Source organism: Diabrotica virgifera, chromosome 9 (genome assembly GCF_917563875.1).
Source record: "Diabrotica virgifera virgifera chromosome 9, PGI_DIABVI_V3a".
NCBI classification, from domain to species: Eukaryota; Metazoa; Arthropoda; class Insecta; order Coleoptera; family Chrysomelidae; genus Diabrotica; species Diabrotica virgifera.
The window spans coordinates 149,737,836-149,760,290 of NC_065451.1; the positions used below are offsets into that span (position 1 = coordinate 149,737,836).

The following is a 22,455-nucleotide window of genomic DNA, read 5'->3' on the forward strand; positions in this document are numbered from 1 at the left end:
AAGAAATAAAAAGAAATGAGAACATAAACAGAGAACACAAAGAAATAATAAAAATTTATAAACTAAGGGAAGAAACAACGAAAATAAGATACACAGAAGGGCTAGAGAAAGAAATAGACAATGAACATATAATAACAGAAACAATAGAAGAAGAATGGGGAAAATTTAAAAATGCGATGATAAAAACAGCTAAATCAATATGTGGAACCACAAGAAATAACAACAGAGGGAAACGAACGTCTTGGTGGAACGATGAAGTGAAAAGAGAAATAAAAGAAAAGAAGAAATTATGGAAAGAATACATACAAGACAAAACACAACAAAAATATGAAAATTATAAGAGAAAAAGAACAAAAGTTAAAGAGATAGTTAGGAAAGAGAAAAAGAAAAGTTGGGAAAAATTTGGAGAAAAAATGGAAGAAAACAGCACAGAAAACGTAAAATTATTTTATAGAACACTGAAAAACCTAAGAAGCAACAAAGAAACGAAACTGAAACAAATAATGAACAAGGAAGGAATAATAATAAATGACGATAAAACAATAATGGAAAGATGGAGGGAACATTTCCAGCTGTTACTGAATGGAAATCAAGTGAACACAATGGAGAAGGAAAGCCACATAAAGAGAGTATCCATAAGAAACACGGAAAATCCAGAAACTATAGAAAAAGAAGAACTAGAAGAAGCAATAAGAAAGATAAAGATTGGAAAAGCACCAGGAAGCGATGAAGTAGCACCAGAAATGATGAAATATATAGGAATAAAAGCAAAAGAAAAATTGTTATACATATATAACCTAATATGGAAGAGAAAAGTAATACCCAGAGAATGGACAAATGCAGTAATTATACCTATATACAAAAAAGGAAACACAAGAGACTGTAAGAACTATAGAGGTATATCACTACTATGTGTAGCAGCAAAAGTATACGAAACCATAATAGAAAGGAAAATCAGAAAAGAAATAGAACATAAATTAGAGGACGTACAAAGTGGATTCAGGAAAGGACACAACACACAAGACCATATATTTACCATGCAACAAGTAATAGAAAAAGCATTAAAGAAAAATAGAGAAATATACCTGAGCTTTATAGACATGGAAAAAGCCTTCGACTCAGTCAAAAGAAAAGATATATGGGAAAGCCTAAAGAAGAAGGAAGTAAGCGAAGAACTGATAGAAGCAACAAAGAGTATATACATGAAAACAACAAATACAGTAAGAATGTTAAATATACAGTCAGAACCATTTGAAACAACTCAAGGAGTTAGACAAGGGGGAAGTCTCAGCCCAGTGCTATTCATAAATGTAATAGATGAGATAGTGAAAGAATGTAAGAAAACTTTTAAGAAATACTGCATCGGTTGGAACAGAATGCAAATGATAAACGCTGAGATGTGTATATTTGCAGACGACATAGTACTAATTGCGGAAACAGCAGAAAAACTGAAATACAACTTAGAGAAATGGAACCTAGAAGCAAGCAAATACAACTTAAACGTAAACAAAGAGAAGACTCAGATAATGAAAATATCAAGGAAACAAGGGACGGAAGATCAAATAGAAATAATGATAGACCAACATCAATTAATACAGACAAATTCATACAAATACTTAGGAACAGTAATCAACAACAAAGGAGACATAGAGGACGATCTTAACAACAGAATGGAAAACACAGGAAAACTATTCCAAGCACTAAATAGAGGATTCCTTAATAACAAAGAAATATCAACAAAGACCAAGATGACAATATACAAAACAATATATAGACCTACGGTGACATATGGAGCAGAAAATTGGATATTAAACAAAAGACACCAGAGCAGAATACAGGCAGCAGAGATGAAATACCTCAGAAGAACGATAGGAGTAAAAAGAACAGATAGAATCAGAAATGAAGAAATAAGAGAAAGACTCAAAATCAAGCCGATACTCGACTCAATCAAGAAGAAAAAATTGGCATGGTTCGGACATCTAACCCGGATGGACAATGATAGACAAGTGAAAAGCGTGTGGGAAGCCAAACCAATAGGTAAGAATAGAAGAGGAAGGCCCATCAAAGAATGGAACAGTGACATTTCGCAGATACTGCAGAGTAAGGGTAAGACTTGGCAGGAAGCAACACAGATGGCATCCAATAGGAAGGAATGGAGAAAGTTCGTTAAGAGCTAGGACAATTCAGAAGATTGTAAAATATTGTAATTTATTGAATTGTAATTTAATGAATTGTATTATAAATGGCCCTACACCGAAAGGTACTAATGGGTCTACTGATTAAGTAAGTAAGTTTAAACATGTTATAGCCTGATTGTTTAACAATACAACTGTAATAGCATTGTTGCTAAACAGGTAAATTTTCATTGTATACCGGGTGTACCAATCAAACTGTTTTTTCTCAAAATTCGCATCACCATGTGGAATATTCTAGCATTTATAAAATACTGAAATTAAAACCCAACTATAGCCTCAGGTTTTCTTAATATTCTGTTTTTTGGTTCATTCGTTTATGTTGGATAATAAAAAAGTTAGATACTTTGACAACTAGACAAGTTCTTCATCAATACACAGTGTGTCTAAATAAGTGTGACAAACTTTAAGGGGTAATTCTGCATGAAAAAATAATGACAGTTGGCTTTATAAACGTATGTCCGCAAATGTTTCGTTTCCGAGGTACGGGATGTTGAATTTTTTCTTACAAACTGACGATTTATTTTATTGCTTTAAAACCAGTTGAGATATGCCAATGAAATTTGGTGGGTTTTAAGACGTAGTTATTGCACATATTTTGACATACAATTAAGAATTTAATATTCACCATTAGCGGGCATACGTGTGTAATATGACCGATCATATTACCCGTATGCACGCTAATGGTGAATATAGAATTCTTAATTTTATCCCGAATAAAGTACGTGCCTCCTAGTGGCGGGATACGGGCAACAATACATTGGCTTATAGGGCAGTCCTTAGAGTAGGGATCCTGGCCTATACAGAAAAATTCAGGCGGGTGTGGGGTAATACTGCACTTTGGTTGCATTGGTGGTGTATTTGCTAAACATGCAGGGCAGGGTATGGTGCTGATAGAAAAGGCATTCAGGCATCAAATATCCAAAAATCTTTTCAGGCCATAATAATGAAAAGACCTTCTCCAAACGCAATAAAAACTTATACTGAAATGATGGCATCTCCTGAGGTAAAATGTTCCGGAAGTAAAATGAGCCTCCGTTCGGATCTCCGGGTGAGGACTATCTCAGGGGGAACACCATTACAGGTTAGAAAAATCAGAATAGGGTCTTGGAATCTTGGTAGTCTTACAGGTAAGAGTCTGGAGTTAGTGGATGCACTCAAACGAAGAAGAGTTCAAATTGCTTGTATTCAAGAAACTAGGTGGAAAGGACAAAGGGCGAAAGAACTAGGCGATGGATATAGATTGTGGTATGTAGGGAGCAGTAACACTAGAAATGGAGTTGGTATAATTGCTGATAGTGAAATGAAAGATAACGTAGTAGAAGTTGTAAGAACGAGTGATAGAAATAATGATGTCAGTGAAATTTGTAATTGATAAAGAGGTATTGAATGTTGTGTGTATGTATGCTTCTCAAACAGGTCTGGGTGAGAATGAAAGAAGAGCTTTCTATGATCAATTAGGAGACGTACTGAGTGATATTCCAGCAAAGGAGAAAGTTATAATAGGAGGTGATTTCAATGCACATGTGGGCCAAGCCAAGACAGGATATGAAACAATACATGGGGGATTAGGATTTGGAACTGGAAATGAAGCTGGAGATGACATGCTAGAATTAGCAACAGCATTGGATATGGCGATTGTTAACACATTCTTTAAAAAGAGAGAAACTCAACTTATTACCTACAAAAGTGGACAACATCAATCCCAAATAGACTACTTCATGATAAGGAAAGAAGACATACGTGAATGCAAGGACTGCAAGGTAATAGTTAGTGAGACGGTAAGCCAACAACATAAGCTGCTTGTTCTGGACATCAGTAAAAAGCGAAACTAAACAAAAATATCGGAGAGGACCACAAAAAATCAAGTGGTGGATGCTAAAAGATGAGAAGGAAGGTCTATTCAGGGAAAGAATAGTAGAAAAAATATGTTGGAACATGAAAGGAAGCCCTAACACAATTTGGAGAAAAATGGCCAATATTGTTAGAGAGACGGCTATTGAAATACTTGGGAAAACGTCAGGAAAGAAGTTTGAGGATAAAGAGACTTGGTGGTGGTCAAATGAAGTACAAGGAAAAATAAAAGAGAAGGGAAAATTATATAAACAGTGGCAAGAAACCAGATCGGACATAGATCTTCAAAACTATATGGTCGCCAAAAAGGAAGCGAAAGTAGCAAAAGCTAAAGCAGAAGCGTATTCAAACCTATACGATCAACTTGATACCAGGGAAGGCGAGGCAAAGATATATAAAATAGCCAAACAGAGAGCAAAGAAAGCAAGAGATTTTAATCAGATTAGATGTATCCGAGATGAAAATAATAAAATACTAATTCACGAAAAGGATGTCAAAAAGAGATGGAGAAAGTATTTTGACAGTTTATTAAATGAAGAATTTGACAGACAGTCTGTGGAGTTAACGGATACAGTAACAGCAATGGTTACCAGAATAACAAACGAGGAAGTGGCTCAAGCGCTTCAAAAAATAAAGAAAGGAAAAGCGCATTGGGAGAGACAGGAATAACTTGGCTAGCAGGTCTATTTAATAGAATTATGGAAGTTGGACAAATGCCAGACGAATGGAGAAGCAGTATATTAGTACCTGTCTACAAAAACAAGGGAGACATATAACAATGCACAAACTACAGGGCTATAAAACTACTTAGCCACACCATGAAAATATGGGAGAGAGTAATTGATAGACGGATACGTGAAGAAACCGAAATATCCGATAATCAATTTGGCTTTATGCAGGGCAGATCAACAACAGATGCGATTTTCATTGTAAGGCAACTGATGGAAAAATACAGGAATAAAGATACCAACGCTCATATGGTATTCATTGATCTTGAGAAAGCATATGATATGAGTTCCTCGAGAGATTCTGTGGTGGGCACTCAATAAGAAAGGAGTCCCTGGCGAATATGTAAAGATTGTGAGAGATATGTATGAGGGAGTAACGACTAGTGTTAGAACAGGTGTGGGAGAGACTAATAAATTTCAGGTGAAAGTAGGATTGCACCAAGGCTCGGTGCTTAGTCCTTATTTATTTTCATTAGTTTTGGACCAGATTACAGCGAAACTACAGGGTAGTATTCCATGGTGCCTAATGTATGCTGATGATGTAGTGTTAATAGGAAATAGTGAAAGAGACTTAGAACAAAAACTGGAACAGTGGAGTCAAGCTCTGGAGGAAAAAGGTTTAAAACTTAGTAGAACAAAAACAGAGTATTTGGAATGTTCATTTAAAGATGGAGTTACTACAAATAAAATGGTATCTTTGGATGGTGAAATGATTGTGAAAAGCAATAGTTTTAAGTACCTAGGATCGGTATTACAGAGTAATGGAGAAATAGATGGAGATGCATGCAGTAGAATTAGGGCTGGATGGATGAAGTGGAAAGAAGCGAGTGGTGTGTTGTGTGACAGAAAAATTCCAATGAAGCTGAAGGGAAAATTCTATAAAACAGCCATAAGACCGGCTATGATGCACGGAACTGAATGTTGGGCAGTGAAAAAGAAAGAGGAACAACGAATGCATGTGGCGGAAATGAGAATGCTTAGATGGATGAGTGGAGTGACAAAGAAGGATAAAATTAGAAATGAGTATATTAGGGGAAGTCTAGGTGTGGCACCAATTGATGCCAAAATGAGAGAGCATAGGTTAAGATGGTTTGGTCATGTTCAACGTCGAGACGTTAATCACCCAATACGAAGAATAGCTGAAGTGCAGATTCCTGGAAGGAGTAGGAGAGGAAGACCAAAGAAGACCTGGGGGGAGACGATAAGGCAGGACATGTTGGTAAAGGGGATTAACATTGATATGACCCAAGATAGAATTGTGTGGAGAAATGCAATTAGGGACGCCGACCCCGCATAGGGATAAGGCAAAGAGAATGATGAATGATGAGAATTCTTAATTTTATGTCAAGAAATCCGCAATAACTACGTCTTAAACCACACCACATTTCATTTGCATATCTCAACTGGTTTTAAAGCAATAAATAAATCGTCAGTTTGTAAGAAAAAATTCAACATCCCGTATCGCGGAAACAAAACATTTGCGGTCATACGTTTGTAAATCCAACTGTCATTATTTCTTCATGCAGAATTACCCCTTAAAGTTTGTCGCATTTATTTAGAAACACCGTGTATTGATGAAGAACATTAGGTCTGGATCCCGCGTATGAAAAAAAAAGTTGATTAATAGCAAGCTGAAAATTTGTTAATATCTTAAGGGTGTCTAGTCGGATAAACTTTGATATATGGGAACACTGGAACAGGGGCAGTTTTCATTGTGGAACAGGTTAAAAATTTGGAACGGTCACACCACGAAAACGGCATATTTATTTTGTCCGACAGAACAGACTTAAACTCTCCGAACAGAGATTAAACTCTCATGCAAAAATTAGACTGCTATTTATCACCAAATGGGCGTTTTAATGAGTGGAACATGTAGAATATGTCAAATGACAGGAATTATGACAGGTGATAAATAGCAGTCTGATTTTTGCATGAGAGTTTAATCTCTGTTCGGAGAGTTTAAGTCTGTTCTGTCGGACAAAATAAATGTGCCGTTTTCGTGGTGTTACCGTTCCAAATTTTTAACTTGTTCCACGATGAAAACTGCCCCTGTTCCAGTGTTCCCATATATCAAAGTTTATACGAATAGACACCCTTAAGATATTAACAAATTTTCAGCTTGCTATTAATCAACTTTTTTTTCATAAGCGGGATCCAGACCTACATGTCTAGTTGTTAAAGTACGTAACTTTTTTATTATCCAACATAAACGAATAAATCAAAAAGCAGAATGTTAATAAAACCTGAAGTCGGGTTTTAATTTCAGTATTTTATAGATTCTAGAATATTCCACAGGGTGATGTGAATTTTGAGAAAAAAACATAGTTTGATTGGTACACCCGGTATACAATGAAAATTTACCTGTTTAACAACAATACTCTTACAGTGGTATTGTTAAAGAATTAGGCTATAACATGTTCAAAATATCACTTAAATCGGCCAACAGGTTTAGGAAATATGAAACATCAAAAATGACAAAATTTTTAAGTGGGCCGATTTCTATGCACGTAAGTTTAGATGATTTCAACTGTGTCAAACTAGTTCAACAACCTCCATTACATCCAACGCATAACCAAACTTTGCATGTGCTACGGTTATTATTCACTACAACATGCATTAAGGCTGATTTATGTCAGGACGGGACGTGGACGACACGGGCCGTGGGACAACTAGGCTTCGTATGGGGTCTTGCTTTATGCTATGACGGGTCGCTTCCGGCTTCTGCACGGTTTTTGTTAGTTTTATTTACCTTTTACCTATTTATCTTGAGTGAGTTTCACAAAATTAATTTTACAAACATATCGATAGTCACACACTCAATTAAATGTTCGTCATTAATTGTAGAATGGCACTTCTTATTCTTTAGCAGCCTCTTCTGGTCCAGTCCTGGACATAGGCCTCCCCTTATGTTTTCCATATTCGCTTTATGTCCATACTTATTTTCCATATTTCCTTTAATGTCGTCATCCATTCGCTTTCTCTTGCCACATATCCTGCCAATTTCCACGTAGATTTTGCGATAGCTTAGATACCATCTTTTACTTTGGTTCTTCTTAGATCTTTGTTTCTCATAGGATCTCTTAAGCTAATTCTCACAAGTCTCTCAAAAGCTCTTAGAGTTGTTCTAAGTCTAGAAGAGAGAGTGGTTGGTGTCATGGTCTCAGTGGCGTAGCTAGCCCCACAGGGACCCCTATCAAAGTTTGTCGCGGGACCCTTTTCCACGACTGATATGGGATAATGCTAAAAAAATGTTCAACAAAAGCAGCAAAAACGCGTGTATAGAATAGAATAGAAATATACTTAAATGCCACTGAAAATTTTACAATTTTATGGACAAAGAGTAGGAAAAAAACAACAACAAATACAGCGGAATGGGACGTTTCGTCGCCGCCGGTTCATCGTCGCCGTTTCGATGCCGCCGGTTCATCGCCAGTCCATTTCATCGCCGGTCGTTTCATCGCCGGCCGTTTCATCGCCGGCCGTTTCATCGCCAGTTAGTCAGTTGATCTTGTATTATGGGAGATGACACGACACGACGATAAATTCAGTTCAAAACTTATGACAAATAAATAGATAAAAAATATTATATTAATTTACTGTTCTATTTCTACTTCCCCCAAATTTGATACTAAACAGTATTAAATTTGTAGTGTTAAATTATATTTTATATTATAAAAGTTTAAAAGTATATTAACGCCCGGTTTCATATTCATCTTAAAGTGAACATTAACTAAAGTTCACTTTAACGTTGACATTTACCCATATGAATTGCATTGACAAGGGTACCAACTTAAAACTTAAAGTCCACTTTAACTGATTATGAAACCGAGCGTAAAAGATTAAGTATGGCAACGGGAATGGTCATATCTCGCATTTCCTAGAATTCCTAATTAATACTAAAAATAAATAATAAATGTAACTGTCGAAAATTCGGAAATATATCAGTTAGCGATTAACTGACTGGCGATGAACCGGCGGCATCGAAACGGCCGGCGATGAACTGGCGGTATCGAAACGGCGGCGATGAAACGTCCTAGACCCAAATACAGTATACTGAAATTACACAAATCGCCAATATTATTACAAAATAAAAGATAATGAAATACAACAAAACAATACAGAGTCTTTCATTAATAATTGAACATATTTTAACTGTAGATTTCTGGGCTCAAAATATTACGGTTTAACCTAAACCACCTACTCCGAAAATGCTTCATAAGGGAGCTGGAGCTCTTTGAAGATGGTGCCTTTTAATTAGTTTTTTTGAAATACCTCTACAACACATCTGTTTAGAAAAACTAAAACTGGTACTTGATTTATCTTCCAGAGATAAATCTATTTCATAAATTGTGAGTTTCTATACCGGTCATATGCATCCTCTTTGGGTAGGGCAACGGTTATTTTATCGCATCACTTTTTTGTCTTTAACTTTTAAGCATTATTGACACTGGACTATTAAATTGTATGGTATTTTAGTACTAAAAGTTACTCTTACTTTAAGTCGGTAGGATACACCGTTTTCTAAAAAAAAATCGATTTGAAATTTTTTCGTTTTTTGAATTTGATCAAAATTTAAAAATAAATTTCAAAAAACGGTGTATTTTACCGACCTAAAGCAAGAGTAACTTTTATTACTAGAAAACCTCATAATTTAATAATCTAGTTTCAAAAATGTTTCAAAATTAAAGACACAAAAAATAATGCGATAAAATATCCGTTGACCTACTCAAAACGTACGCATATGACCGATACTACATGAGATCGATTCATCTCTAATAAACTCTAATAATCCAAAGTCAAAAAACATATTTGAATTGAGACTCATTGTTTTAAAACAGATTCAGTTTTTCAAGCCAAGGGTGAATAGACATTAAAAAGGGGCGAAAACGAAGAAGCTCTGTTCTTTAACGGCGAGCGACCGGCAAATAGATATACCTAAATATAATTTATAGATAAAGAACAGATTACACGAAAATATACGCAAACAATACACAGTGTTTCAATGTTTCAAATTGTCAAAAGTAAAGCGATTACAAATATTGCAATTTCGCATTATACATTATACAATGTCTCACACAGCCAACGGTGAAGAGACAATATGAAGTAGCTTGAAAACAAAAAACGTCTGTTGTTATAGAACGGCGAGAGGCAGAAAATAGATAGGTACCTGTACAGTACATAAATATAGTTTATAATAAAGAATCCATTACACGAAAATGTCGATATCCCAACAATATGTACACTGTTTCAAAGCGTTTTAATAGTGAAATAATTGCAGAATATTTTGTTCAATTCTTTGAATGGAATTTTGTTTCGACATGCCGCGTTGGGGCCCCGTGTAATTGATACGGCTGATACGGCGGTAGCTACGCCTCTGCAGTGGTCTCCATTCCAGAAGTCATGACAAGAAGGATAAATGTCAAAAACCTTTCGCTTTAAATTAACTGAGATTTTTAGATCTTTTATACTTTTTTTTTAACTTTTGTATGTTTTAGAATATAACTATAATATAAGTACATATTATGTTTATAATATGGGCCACAGTTATTGGTGTAATGAGAATTACATTTTGAATTAGGTAGTAATGTTTTAACACTCCATTTCCATTCCGAAAATCGTTCTCAAAAAAAGGAAAAAAGAAAATTTAAGAAATTATGGGAAGATTTTTATTGGGAACGTTATTTGGAAACGTCAAAATATTAGTTAATTAAAAAATGTAATTTTCATTACACCAATAATTGTGGTTAAATAGGTACCATATAAATATAATACTTAAATTAGACATGCAACATGCTACCGATAAGGGCTACCGATAAGGGCAGGTCAAAAACAATTAAAATACAATAGTTCCCCGTGAATAGCACGCTGACAAGTAGTTTATGTTGCCGAATGTTGGAATGGGGCGAGGATAGCCGGCCGACGGGGTCCATCGCCGTTGTCGCCCGGTCCCGTTATACTATAAACTACCCAATGTCTTTCATATTACACGATTCCTGAACGTGCCCCCCAAGACATCAGTTTCGTACACGGCTCGTTCTAACAAAAATCAACCTTTAAGCCTTTTGCATAAAGGAACCAACCCACATGTATCTGTTCTGCAGAACTCTACCATGCTACAACTAGTGATGTAAAATTTCCGGGAAAATTCAAACCCCAGAAAGTTTCCGGAAACTTTCCGGGAAATTTTCGGAAACTTATGGAAATATTGAATTTTTATTAAAATTATTATAATAAATTATACAAATCAGTGGTTAGCTTTACTTATTGTTGTGGTATTACTACTAACTCCAGAAAAAATCTGTTAAAAATTAAATGTCCAAAAATACTTACTAAAAATTTATTTAACTTAATTAAAAAAATACTCTGAATATCTGAGTCATTATAATTTAAAAATAAAAAAGTTATGTAATGAAATATTCTCGGTAAAAATATTTTCTGTATCCTTAAATGCCTCAACAACCTGGGATATTTTAAACATATTGCCTTCCAATAAAGTACCTAATCCATTTAACAGTTGGTGTTAGAACAACTGCTACTTTTTGCAACTTTATCCAAAATATTTCATCATCCAGACAGTTCTGTTTAAAATTCCGTGAAAATTTTAAATTTTCTCCCTCTGACCATAAGTATCGGTAAAGCACTTTTAGACGCAATAATGTTATTTATATAATTAAAAATTGAATCCCATCTAGTTTTTACAAGAAGTTTTAATGATATTAGAACTTTCTTGTAGTTTTGAATTTTTTCTATTTATTTATTATTTTTCTTCTGCAATATTCCCATGCATTATACCTATACTACAATCACAATCAAAATTCACTAGAAATAAACAAACAAAGACACATTGAATGTTCGAGGAGGACTTTGATGATTTGGAAGATTGTTGGGAAATTGATGATTTGGGAAATCATGATTTGCAAATTTTACACATTGTAAATCATGATTCGGGAGTACTCCTCTTAACATTCAACGTGTCTTAGGGTCGATTTCTCATACCTGCGGTAATCTATGGTTCAGTTGAACCAGGTTCACCGGTGATCTTCGGTTTTGTTTGGAATGCATTTCTCATTGCACGTTCATGTCAGTGCTCGTCTACAGCCTTCGAGAAATGCTAATAGATGGCAAAAGGTAAAAAACTGTCGCCATTTTGAACTAACTTTTTTATGCTGTTTTTGAATAAAGTTAAATTTAAGATATAAAATTACATTTTGAATTAAGTGCCAGTGCACATCAAGGTCTGTCAGTTTGAGGCCAAGATGAAGACCACTTTGTAATACCGTTGCAATTTAATTTCTTGTGACATCGACTTATTGTCGACATTTTTGTAGTCTAAATGGCATAATTATTATTACATTAAGGTCTTTTGACCTAAATATGTAGCTAGTTCCAACTACTTTGGATCTGAAGTTTCTATCACTTGATGATGGACTGATTGGTCCGAAAACGTTTGTGATTTTATCCATCTTGGATCATTTTTAGAAAAAAATTTTTAATAAATTATATACCACCTACCTACATGTGAGGTTTTTACTTCATTAGTAAGTTTAAATTTAAGTATTTATAGTCAAATAGTCATTTTAATAATTATAAATAAATATTATAAAAACAAAAATAATGTTATCGTTTATCGTTAGGCTTAATATAATAAAATAGGATATTATATTTATATTATGACAGCGTTTCGTGTTAATACAACGCATGCGTAGTCCATGAAATCATCTGAACTGAGTTCTGAAATCTTTGAACGGCCGAATTCCACCGTTCAAGCATCGTTCAAGTTTAACAGCCATCGGTTGAACGTGAATTGAGAAAGACGATTTTGACTTTAAACAGACGTTTACTAGAAGTTCAGGTTAAACTGGAGTTGAACTCGATATGAGAAATTGGCCCTTTGTTTGTTTATTTCTAGTGCATCTTTATTGTGATTTTAGTATAGTTTAAGCATTTTTAGTATAAAAATAATGAAGGCAATGATCACATCAATGTTGCACTTGGCAGTGGTATAGGTTCACCGGCCGTGTGAATTAAATAGCGCTACTTCCATGTAAATTCAAATCATGTCACTGACTCTTACGTCCAAAAGGCTCTTGGAAATATTCTCTAAAGTTCTCGGAAACATTCTTGAAAATTCTCGGAAATATTCTCGAGAATTTTCCATTTAAAGTTTCCGGAAATATTCGCGCTCAGGAGAATAATTCCATTTTAAATATTCTCGACTTATATCACTAGCTACAACTATAATATTGGTTGGTTCTTTCGCTAATAGAGGACAGTATTATCCTAATTTGGCTTGGCTCTTTTCTGCAGACATCTACGGGATGGGGTGTTTTACATCCTATGGGAAGGTTAACACCTAAACTACAGATTTGTGGTTTGGTTCCATTCTGCAGAATCTTGTTCATATTATCTATACTAGCAGCTTTATGGCATTCTGTCCTCTTTTTTTGACATTTCAGCTTAGCTTCTATGCCAGGGTTATTGTGAGTTAGTTTAATTTTTTGTATTATTTTACTTGTTATAAAAATATATTTTATTTAGAAAAACGTCTGGTGAAAAAGCTGCAAGAATGCCAGTGCACAAAAATTCCCCTTATTACAACATGGACCATCCTAAAAGAGGTATGGCCCTTATTTTCAATCATGAATTCTTCGACGATGAAGACCTACTAACTAGAAGAGGTACTAACGAAGACTGCAGAAACCTCAAAGAGTGCCTTATTGCTTTGGGCTTTGATGTGCAGGTTTTCAAGGATTTAGATAATCGGGATATTGAACAACATATTGATGACAGTAAGTTTTAAGGGTCTACCCCAGTTAAGCGGTATCCCTTAACTGGGGTAGTGCGTGTGGACAGTCGGGATACACATACACTTTATGATTATACCCTACTCCACGAACATGCGCCTGTTTTGGATTACTTCGACAACGAATATTTTACTGTGCAAAATAAGAAGAACGAAAGTAAATTGCAAATTACATTGCTGTTTATTGGAATAATTATCAGCGCCATTTACTTTCGTACTTCTTATGTTGCACAGTAAAATATTCGTTGTCGAAGTAATCCAAAACAGGCGTATGTTCGTGGAATGGCCCATACATCTTTATTGGTGACGAACTATTTACAATTGCAATTATGATGGAGTTAGTACTTATTTGATGATGTACCGCGATTAACTTGACACCCACTTGCGGATGTCTCGTACTGAGATTACTGTTATCAAGTCTATTATTAAGTATGTCGAATCTCGTATGTCCTCCTCTTATATCAACAAATGTTTTATGACACATTAGCGTGTTACTGGTTAGCGCCATTGGATTGTTAGTCTTTTGCTAGCAGTTGCCGCTATGGCATCTATGCCATTTCGTTCGTTGCAATCCGTGACTGCACGCTGAGGTTCGTTTTGGTTGGATCAGAGAGAGCAGCATATGTGCCTCCTGAGAGACTAATAAGTTTCGAAACCGGTAGAGGTGCTTGCTGCACTCTCTGATTGGACTAGAATATGATGCGGCTGTGTATTTTCGTTTTTCAACGAAATTTAAAATGGTTATTCATTTTTTATTTACATGTTTACTCTGATTGGAGTACGAAGGGAACCATTCTCATTGGAACTTTACCGCGCTGAGCAGATGGGACGTGAATTATAAATTATAAAATTCCCTCATCTTCCTTAGTCTCAGCATCCGTTATGGCTTGCAAATTGTAGAAGTCTCGGAGGTGTAACCAGAGAAGGTTCCCATTGTTTTCAGTCGGGTGGGATGTAAAATAACATGTTTTATATTCCACTGGATTCAAAACTTAGTCTTTTGCTAGCAGTTGCCGCTAGGGCATCTATGCCATTTCGTTTGTTGCAAATCCGTGACTGCACGCCGAGGTTTGTTTTGGTTGGATCAGAGAGAGCAGCATGCCTCCTGATGAGAGGCTAATAAATTTCGAAACCGGTAGAGGTGTTTAGAGTTAATTTAGTCTTTCATTCTGCGTTTAAATTTTTCAAAAATATTTGTTGGTTTTTTCATGATTCGAAAAAAATGAACACAATGTCCGTGGTAATATTTTCCAAATCTATCTTTGTCTTACAACGCACTCAGTCGAATAGAATATTGTCAGAATATTGTCAGTCAGATAGTGACAATCAGTGACAATTTTAAATATTTGATATGGCGTCGGGAATATTTTGAGTTGTTGATTAAATAATATTCATATATTATAGTGTATTTGATAAGTAATTGATTTAAGACGTGAACTTAATAAAAAGTTATTTATTGTGTATTATTTGTGGAAGATCCAAGCAGAGAATACATCAGGGTAATATATTCTGTGATCCAAATATTTTGTTGTTAAAGATGTTCAAAATTGTAAGCGTTCCATAGTAACAATATATTATTAAAAAATCACTTTAACACTTTTCCTCTTTTCTCGATTGATTATTAGTTTTTGTTGTACTTATTCTTCTTCTTAAAGTCCGTCTCATATCGGAGGTTGGAAATCATCACAGCTATTCTTATTTTACTGGCGGCCGCCCTAAATAGGTCGATGGAACTGCAGCCGAACCATTCCCTCAGATTTCTTAACCAAGATATTCTGCGCCTACCGATACTTCTCTTACCCCTGATTTTATCCTGGATGATCAGTCTCAGCAGCGAGTATTTGTCACCTCTCATAACATGGCCAAAGTATTCAAGCTTTCTTCTTTTAACAGTAAGTACAACTTCACATCCTTTTCCAACATATGTTGTACATATAAATTATTACAATCACTGAATACATAGTTAGTGGAAAAATTATCACATTTATTAACTGAATTAATAATTTGCAATTATACAAATGACAGTTATCCAAGAACATACCTACCAGTGTGAATTTTACTACACGTAATTTGCCGTGTAAAGACAGAAAAAGTAGGGATATAAACAGTAGCGATCAAAAGGTAGCAACAAACGCGTTCCAAGATTGCGGCTGTAATTTTGAATATTTTGTCGAGATATTTGGCACTTCTTCTTCTTTATATGCCGTCTTCTACCAAAGGTTGGCGACCATCAAACGATAGGTTTCTCTGTTTTGTGCCGCATGTATTATGTTCGCAGCTTCTGGTATTTGAAACCATTCTCTCAAGTTTCTCAGCCAGGATTTCTTCTTCCTGCTCAAACCTCTTCTACCTTCAATCTTGCCTTCGACGATAAGCTGTAGCAGACTGTACTTATCATTACGGAACACATGGCCCAGGTATGACGCTTTCCTCCTTTTAACAGTTGTTAACAATTCCAACTCTTTACCCATTCGTCTCAATACCTCTGTGTTGGTCACTCTGTCTGTCCAAGGAATTCTCAGTATGCGTCGATACAGCCACATTTCTAGAGCCGCTAACTTCTTTATAGTTGCTGCTATTAACGTCCACCCTTCTACTCCGTAAAGTAGCGTAGAGAGTACATAGCATTTTGTGGCGCGCCATCGGAGGTTAACGCTTAGGTTGCGGTTGCTTAAGAGCTTTCTCATTTTTATGAATTTGGATCTTGCTATTTCAATTCGGATCCTAATCTCTACGTCGGGTCCCACTTATCATTTACTGTATATCCCAGATATTTAAATCGGTGTACTCTTTCAATACGTTCGGCTTCAATATTCAGGTCGATATGTTGAATGTTCTTTTTACTGATCACCATAAATTTAGTTTTCTTTCTATTGATCTTCAGTCCAAATTGGTTGCCAGTTGTATTTACTCTATTTAGCATCATCTGTAAATCTTCGATGTTATCGGCTAGTATAACAGTATCATCTGCATATCGAAAATTACTTATTGGTACGCCATTAATCTTGATGCCCTCATTGTACTCTTCTAGTGCCTCTAGAAATATTTGTTCCGTGTACACGTTGAAAAGCAGTGGCGAAAGAATACAGCCCTGTCTAACCCCTCTAGAAATGGTTATGTTTTCACTCACCATATGTCCATTCTTTATGTGGGCTGTTTGATTCCAATATAGATTTTTTATAATCTGGATGTCCTTAGTGTCAAGTCCTGAAAGATGTAATAGTTCTATGAGTTTGTCATGTTTGATAGTATCAAATGCTTTCTCATAGTCGATAAAACAGGCGTAAACATCTTTCTGTTGATCCAGGCATTTTTGAATCAAGACTTGTATTGCAAATAGGGGCTCTCGAGTTCCAAAACCGCATCTAAAACCGAACTGTGTTTTACTTATGCTGTGTTCTAATTTTGCTCGTATTCTGGAATGGATAATACGCAAGAATACTTTAAGGGTATGACTCATTAAACATATTTGGCACACATATTCGTAATATAATAAAGAATGACGGTACAGAGCCCAATTTCAGAAATATGTTAGTATGTGGAAATTACTCTATAACTAAATAAAATATTGCAAAAAGGACCTGTACCGCCATTAAGAAAGACAAAAAAATAAACTTTCTTCAAATAAACTTTTTTATCCCGTGCCTAGATTTTGTGTCACATTAGAACTACTAAAAATAGATTTTTTTATAACAAGAAATCGAACGTCACTGACTTGGCAACATTTCGCGCCTATGTGTATAAAAATTATTGTTTTTGATAGTATAAACGTCACTGTCAGTGTCGAATTACCAACGCACTGTTGCCTCACTTTTCGCAGAACTTTCGCAATCTTGGACCGCGTTTGTTGCTACCTGTTGATCGCTACTGTTTGCTCTTAATAGGTACACATTTTTACGATACATACATCTGTCATTTGTCCGCCACCTCCCTTCCACTTCCCCAACCCCTTATTTTTAGATAGGGAATATACCATATGTGATACATCATTTAGAAAGGCATTTGGATGAAGCATTCAGACATAACTGTCGTCCAAAATTGTTTCCCTTAAAAATGAAACGTAATGCCTATGGTTTGATAATATATCATTTTTTATTTCACATCAAAAGTAAATGTGACGTGACAGAAAAAAATGACGTATTAGCAAACCATAGGCGTTGTGTTTCATTTTTAAGAGGTGTTGTAAGTACTTTAAATTAATCAATAGTATTTTTCTCACATAGGTTTGAATACGCTTCTGCTTTAGCTTTTGCTACTGAAGCGAAAGTAGCAGTAGCAAAAGCTAAAGTACTTTGACAGCTTATTAAAAGAAGAATTTGACAGACAGCCTGTGGAGTCAACGGAGACAGTAGCAGCAATGGTCACCAAAATAACAAACGAGGAAGTGGCTCAAGCGCTTTAAAAGAAGAATTTGACAGACAGCCTGTGGAGTCAACGGAGACAGTAGCAGCAATGGTCACCAAAATAACAAACGAGGAAGTGGCTAAAGCGCTTCAAAAAATATAAAGAAAGGAAAAGCGGTAGGACCAGATGATATTCCTGGGGAAGTATGGAAAGCATTGGGAGAGACAGGAATAAGGTGGCTAGCAGGTTTATTTAATAGAATTATTTTGACATATCCGAGAATCAATTTGGCTTTATGCAGGGCAGATCAACAACAGACGCAATTTTCATTATAAGGCAGTTGATGGAAAAATACAGGAGTAAAGAAACAAACGCTCATATGGTATTCATTGATCTTGAGGAAGCATATGATAGAGTTCCTCGAGATATTCTGTGGTGGGCACTCAAGAAGAAAGGAGTCCCTGGTGCATATGTAAAGATTGTGAGGTGAGGGATATGTATGAGGGAGTAACGACTAGTGTTAGGACAGGTGTGGCAGAGACTGATAAATTTCATGTGAAAGTAGGATTGTACCAAGGCTCGGTGCTTAGTCCGTATTTATTCTCATTAGTTTTGGACCAGATAACAGCGAAACTACAGGGTAACATTCCATGGTGCTTAATGGTTTAATGTATGCTGATGATGTGTTAGTAGGAAATAGTGAAAGAGACTTAGAACAAAAACTGGAACAGTGGACACGAGCTCTGGAGGAAAAAGGTTTAAAACTTAGTAGGACAAAGAGAGAGTATTTGGAATGTTCATTTAAAGATGGAGTTACTACAAATAAAATGGTATCTTTGGATGGTGAACTGATTGTAAAAAGCAATAGTTTTAAGTACCTGGGATCGGTATTACAGAGTAATGGAGAAATAGATGGAGATGCATGCAGTAGAATTAGGGCTGGATGGATGAAGTGGAAGGAAGCGAGTGGTGTGTTGTGTGACAGAAAAGTTCCAATGAAGCTGAAAGGAAAATTCTATAAAACAGCCATAAGACCGGCTATGATGTACGGAACTGAATGTTGGGCAGTGAAAAAGAAAGAGGAACAACGAATGCATGTGGCGGAGATGAGAATGCTTAGATGGATGAGTGGAGTGACAAGAAAGGAAAAAATTAAAAATGAGTATATTAGGGGAAGCCTAGGTGTGGCACCAATTGATGCCAAAATGAGAGAGCGTAGGTTGAGATGGTTTGGTCATGTTCAACGTCGAGACGTTAATCATCCAATACGAAGAGTAGCTGAAGTGCAGATTCCTAGAAGGAGTAGGAGAGGAAGACCAAAGAAGATCTGGGGGGAGATGATTAGGCAGGACATGTTGGTAAAGGGGATTAATATTGATATGACCCAGGATAGAATTGTGTGGAGAAATGCAATTAGGGAAGCCGACCCCGCATAGGGATAAGGCAAAGAGAATGACGATGAATAGTATTTTTCTCATAGATGGTGCAGATATCGAAAAAAATATCGTGGACGATCGTTATATTATCTGAATACTTCATATAAATGCCTTGGAAAAGTGGAAGGGGTGGGGGTTGACAAATGACAGATGTATGTTCTAAAAATGTGTCCCCCTTGGAACAAAAACGACCTGTTTCCTGATCTCCTTAAAATCTAATAAATACTGCCAAATATCGAGGTGAACTGTTTTCATTGGCCCACCCTGTATATGTATGTAATACTGAATTGACTTTAAAAAAATGTTTACAAAAAATTATATTTTGTTTTCAGCTGCCAAAATCGATCATAACAAATATGATTGTCTGTTAATTTCTGTTCTGTCCCATGGTGACTTGGGAATAGTACATGCAAAAGATGGACCGTATAAGCCTGAAACACTTTGGACACCTTTTACTGCAGACAAGTGTCCCAGCCTTGCAGGTAAGAGATATTACTAGGGCATTAGTAGGGCAAAATTATATTATTTGAAAGAGGTAACTTAATATGGTAAAGTTATTATGAAAGGATTTAAGTTTAGTAGTAGTTTTAAGAACCTAGGTCGATGAACTGGAAGGCAGGAGTGGTGTGTTGTATGATTGAAAAATTCCAATGAAGTTGAAGGGTAAGTTCTATAAAACTGCTATAAGACCAGCTATGATGTGCGGAACTGAATGTTGGGAGTTAAAAAGAAAAAGTAACAACGAATTCTTACTTACTTAGTCCTAAGCCTTTCTACCTTTAGGTGTTAGGCTGGTGTAGTTGAGTTTGGCATTGTAGTCTCCATGCTTTCCGATCTTGCGTTAGGTTTCTTGTACTTTTCAATGTCAATCCCTTCTCCTCGACTTCTTTCCTGATTTCATCTACCCACATAACTCTTGGTCTTCCTCTTTTGTTTTTCCCCTGCACTCTCGTTTCGAAAACTCGTTTTGTTAGCCTTCTTTTAGTGTCTTCCATACGCCCTTTCTTCGGATTCTGTCAAACGCCTTTTCCAGGTCAATGAAGCACATATGTATCTCTTTATTCTTCTTGATTACCTTCTCACTTACTTGTCTTAATGTGAAATTAGGTCTTGCGTGCTTCTGTCCTTCCTGAATCCACACTGTGCCTTCCATAATTGTTTCTATTTGGGTTTTTATTCTTGTCTCTATTATTCTTGCGAATACCTTCCCAGGGATACTTGATATGGTGATACCTCGGTAATTATTACAATTTCTCTAGTCTCCCTTTTTGTGTATTGGTAATATAATGTCTTTCTTGCAGTCCTTTGGTAATTCTTCTCTATTTATGATATCATTCATTAGTTCTTTCATGCTATCCATTCCCTCTGTCCCCATGAATTTTATCATTTCCGGGGTGATATGATCCTTGCCTGGTGCTTTGCCCAATTTTACTATTTCTATTGCTTTCTCTAATTCCTCTCTTGTTACGGATTCCACTTGTTGTTCTTCATTCCTTTCTTGTATCTCCCCTATGTTGTCCGTGTACAAGAATTCATCTGTACTTATTAGATATCTTTTAAAACACCCTTTAATGATCTACGTTAATTTCTTTCAATTATTTAAATGTTATCATAAACAAATATCTTTCGTTACATAAATATTATTGACCTAGATTGTGAGGAGTAGTTATACATACAGTCACGGTCGGTGTTTACTATAAACACCTTTCAGGGTCGCCGCTGACTCGGCACTTTCAAATATACTTATACAATCAAAACATAGTAAGGGAATCCACATTCCACATTCGTCATTATACTTTCTTAGACGTAAGATTATTCATATTCAAATAGTATCATCTCCACTCCGCGAGACGACGTCGCGTAGCTTGCTACCAGCTTATACTCATGCAAGTATAATAAAACAACTTAAGCAGTGATACGACTATTAATCATTCCACCCCTCGGATAAGGGTTGACCACCCTTACCGGGAGAAGATGGTCCTAGTAACCCTGGACCATTATATGGCGATCCAAGACCAGGGAAGAGAGACTGGAAAGACGTCACAGGACTGGTAAACGAGAAATGGAGAAAAACGTCAATGTTCTGGTACCTCGACCACCCTAGAATACAGTGTGGTATGTAGAAAGGATGGAGACAGCAGGCCTGACATGGAGCTAAATGGACAATGGTATGGAGATGGAACATCGTGGGACAATGGACAATGCCATGGAACGTGCATCGAGAACTTTTGGTGATACGAACACAAACGTTTAAAGTGGTGAGTCTATATTTTGTTCTTATGGTATTTCCACGATATTTCATAACAAATGAATAGTATAGCAGTAATGTAAGGTATATTTCTAGTATTTTTATCTATTTATTTTTAATTATCTTTATGGGTATTATTGGAATTTTTTATCACAAATATTAAAGTTATTCACATGGCATATTACCATTATTATTTGAGGTATATATTACTTATATTATTCATTACGAGGGTACATTTTTGCAATTTTTTTTTATGATTTTAATATTTGCTATCGTAAATATACACTATAAATATAAATTTATAGTGTACAATACGATATAAATATATAACAAATATACGCTATATGCATAATACATTTACATTATTATTCTAACTACTTATTTACAAGGGTTAATATAACGTTATTTATTATTGAACTTTTATTTATTATTATTGCAAATTTTTTTACATATTTTTTACCATATATTGACGTATTATTTTATCTCGTTATTTTTTTACTATATATCTATATACTACATATCTATATACACCGTAAGACTATCGAATTTATATTTTCGCTAAGAAGTGCAGGAACTGAGGATAGAAAAATTATGTATAAATGAGTAGCAACAAAGTTACTTGGGAAGATTTTGTCAAAATAGTTGAGGAAATTGCGCAAGAAGTAGGAAGACAAAGCAGAAGGGTCTTAAAGAAAAAAGTACCGAAATCTAAGGACATACAGGAAGAAGTAACGACACAGCTAATTAAATCTTATAACAAGTTCACGCACTTAACTAAGAAAAACTGGGAAGCACTTTCGGACAAACAGAGGGAAGCGTGCAACAAATATTTTGGAAAAATCAGAGACAA

The 22,455-nt window shown here is 35.6% G+C and overlaps 1 protein-coding gene across 3 annotated transcripts in view; it reads left to right on the top strand.

Moving 5' to 3' along the window:
* LOC126892317 (caspase-1-like) overlaps window positions 1-22,455 on the top strand; it is a 91,725-nt gene that overhangs the window by 25,173 nt on the left and 44,097 nt on the right. For all 3 annotated transcript variants that reach the window (XM_050661813.1, XM_050661814.1, XM_050661815.1), the window contains 2 exons: window positions 13,313-13,563; window positions 19,690-19,839. In XM_050661813.1, the coding sequence (XP_050517770.1) occupies window positions 13,313-13,563; window positions 19,690-19,839 (401 nt within the window). The remainder of the gene's footprint in view (window positions 1-13,312; window positions 13,564-19,689; window positions 19,840-22,455) is intronic.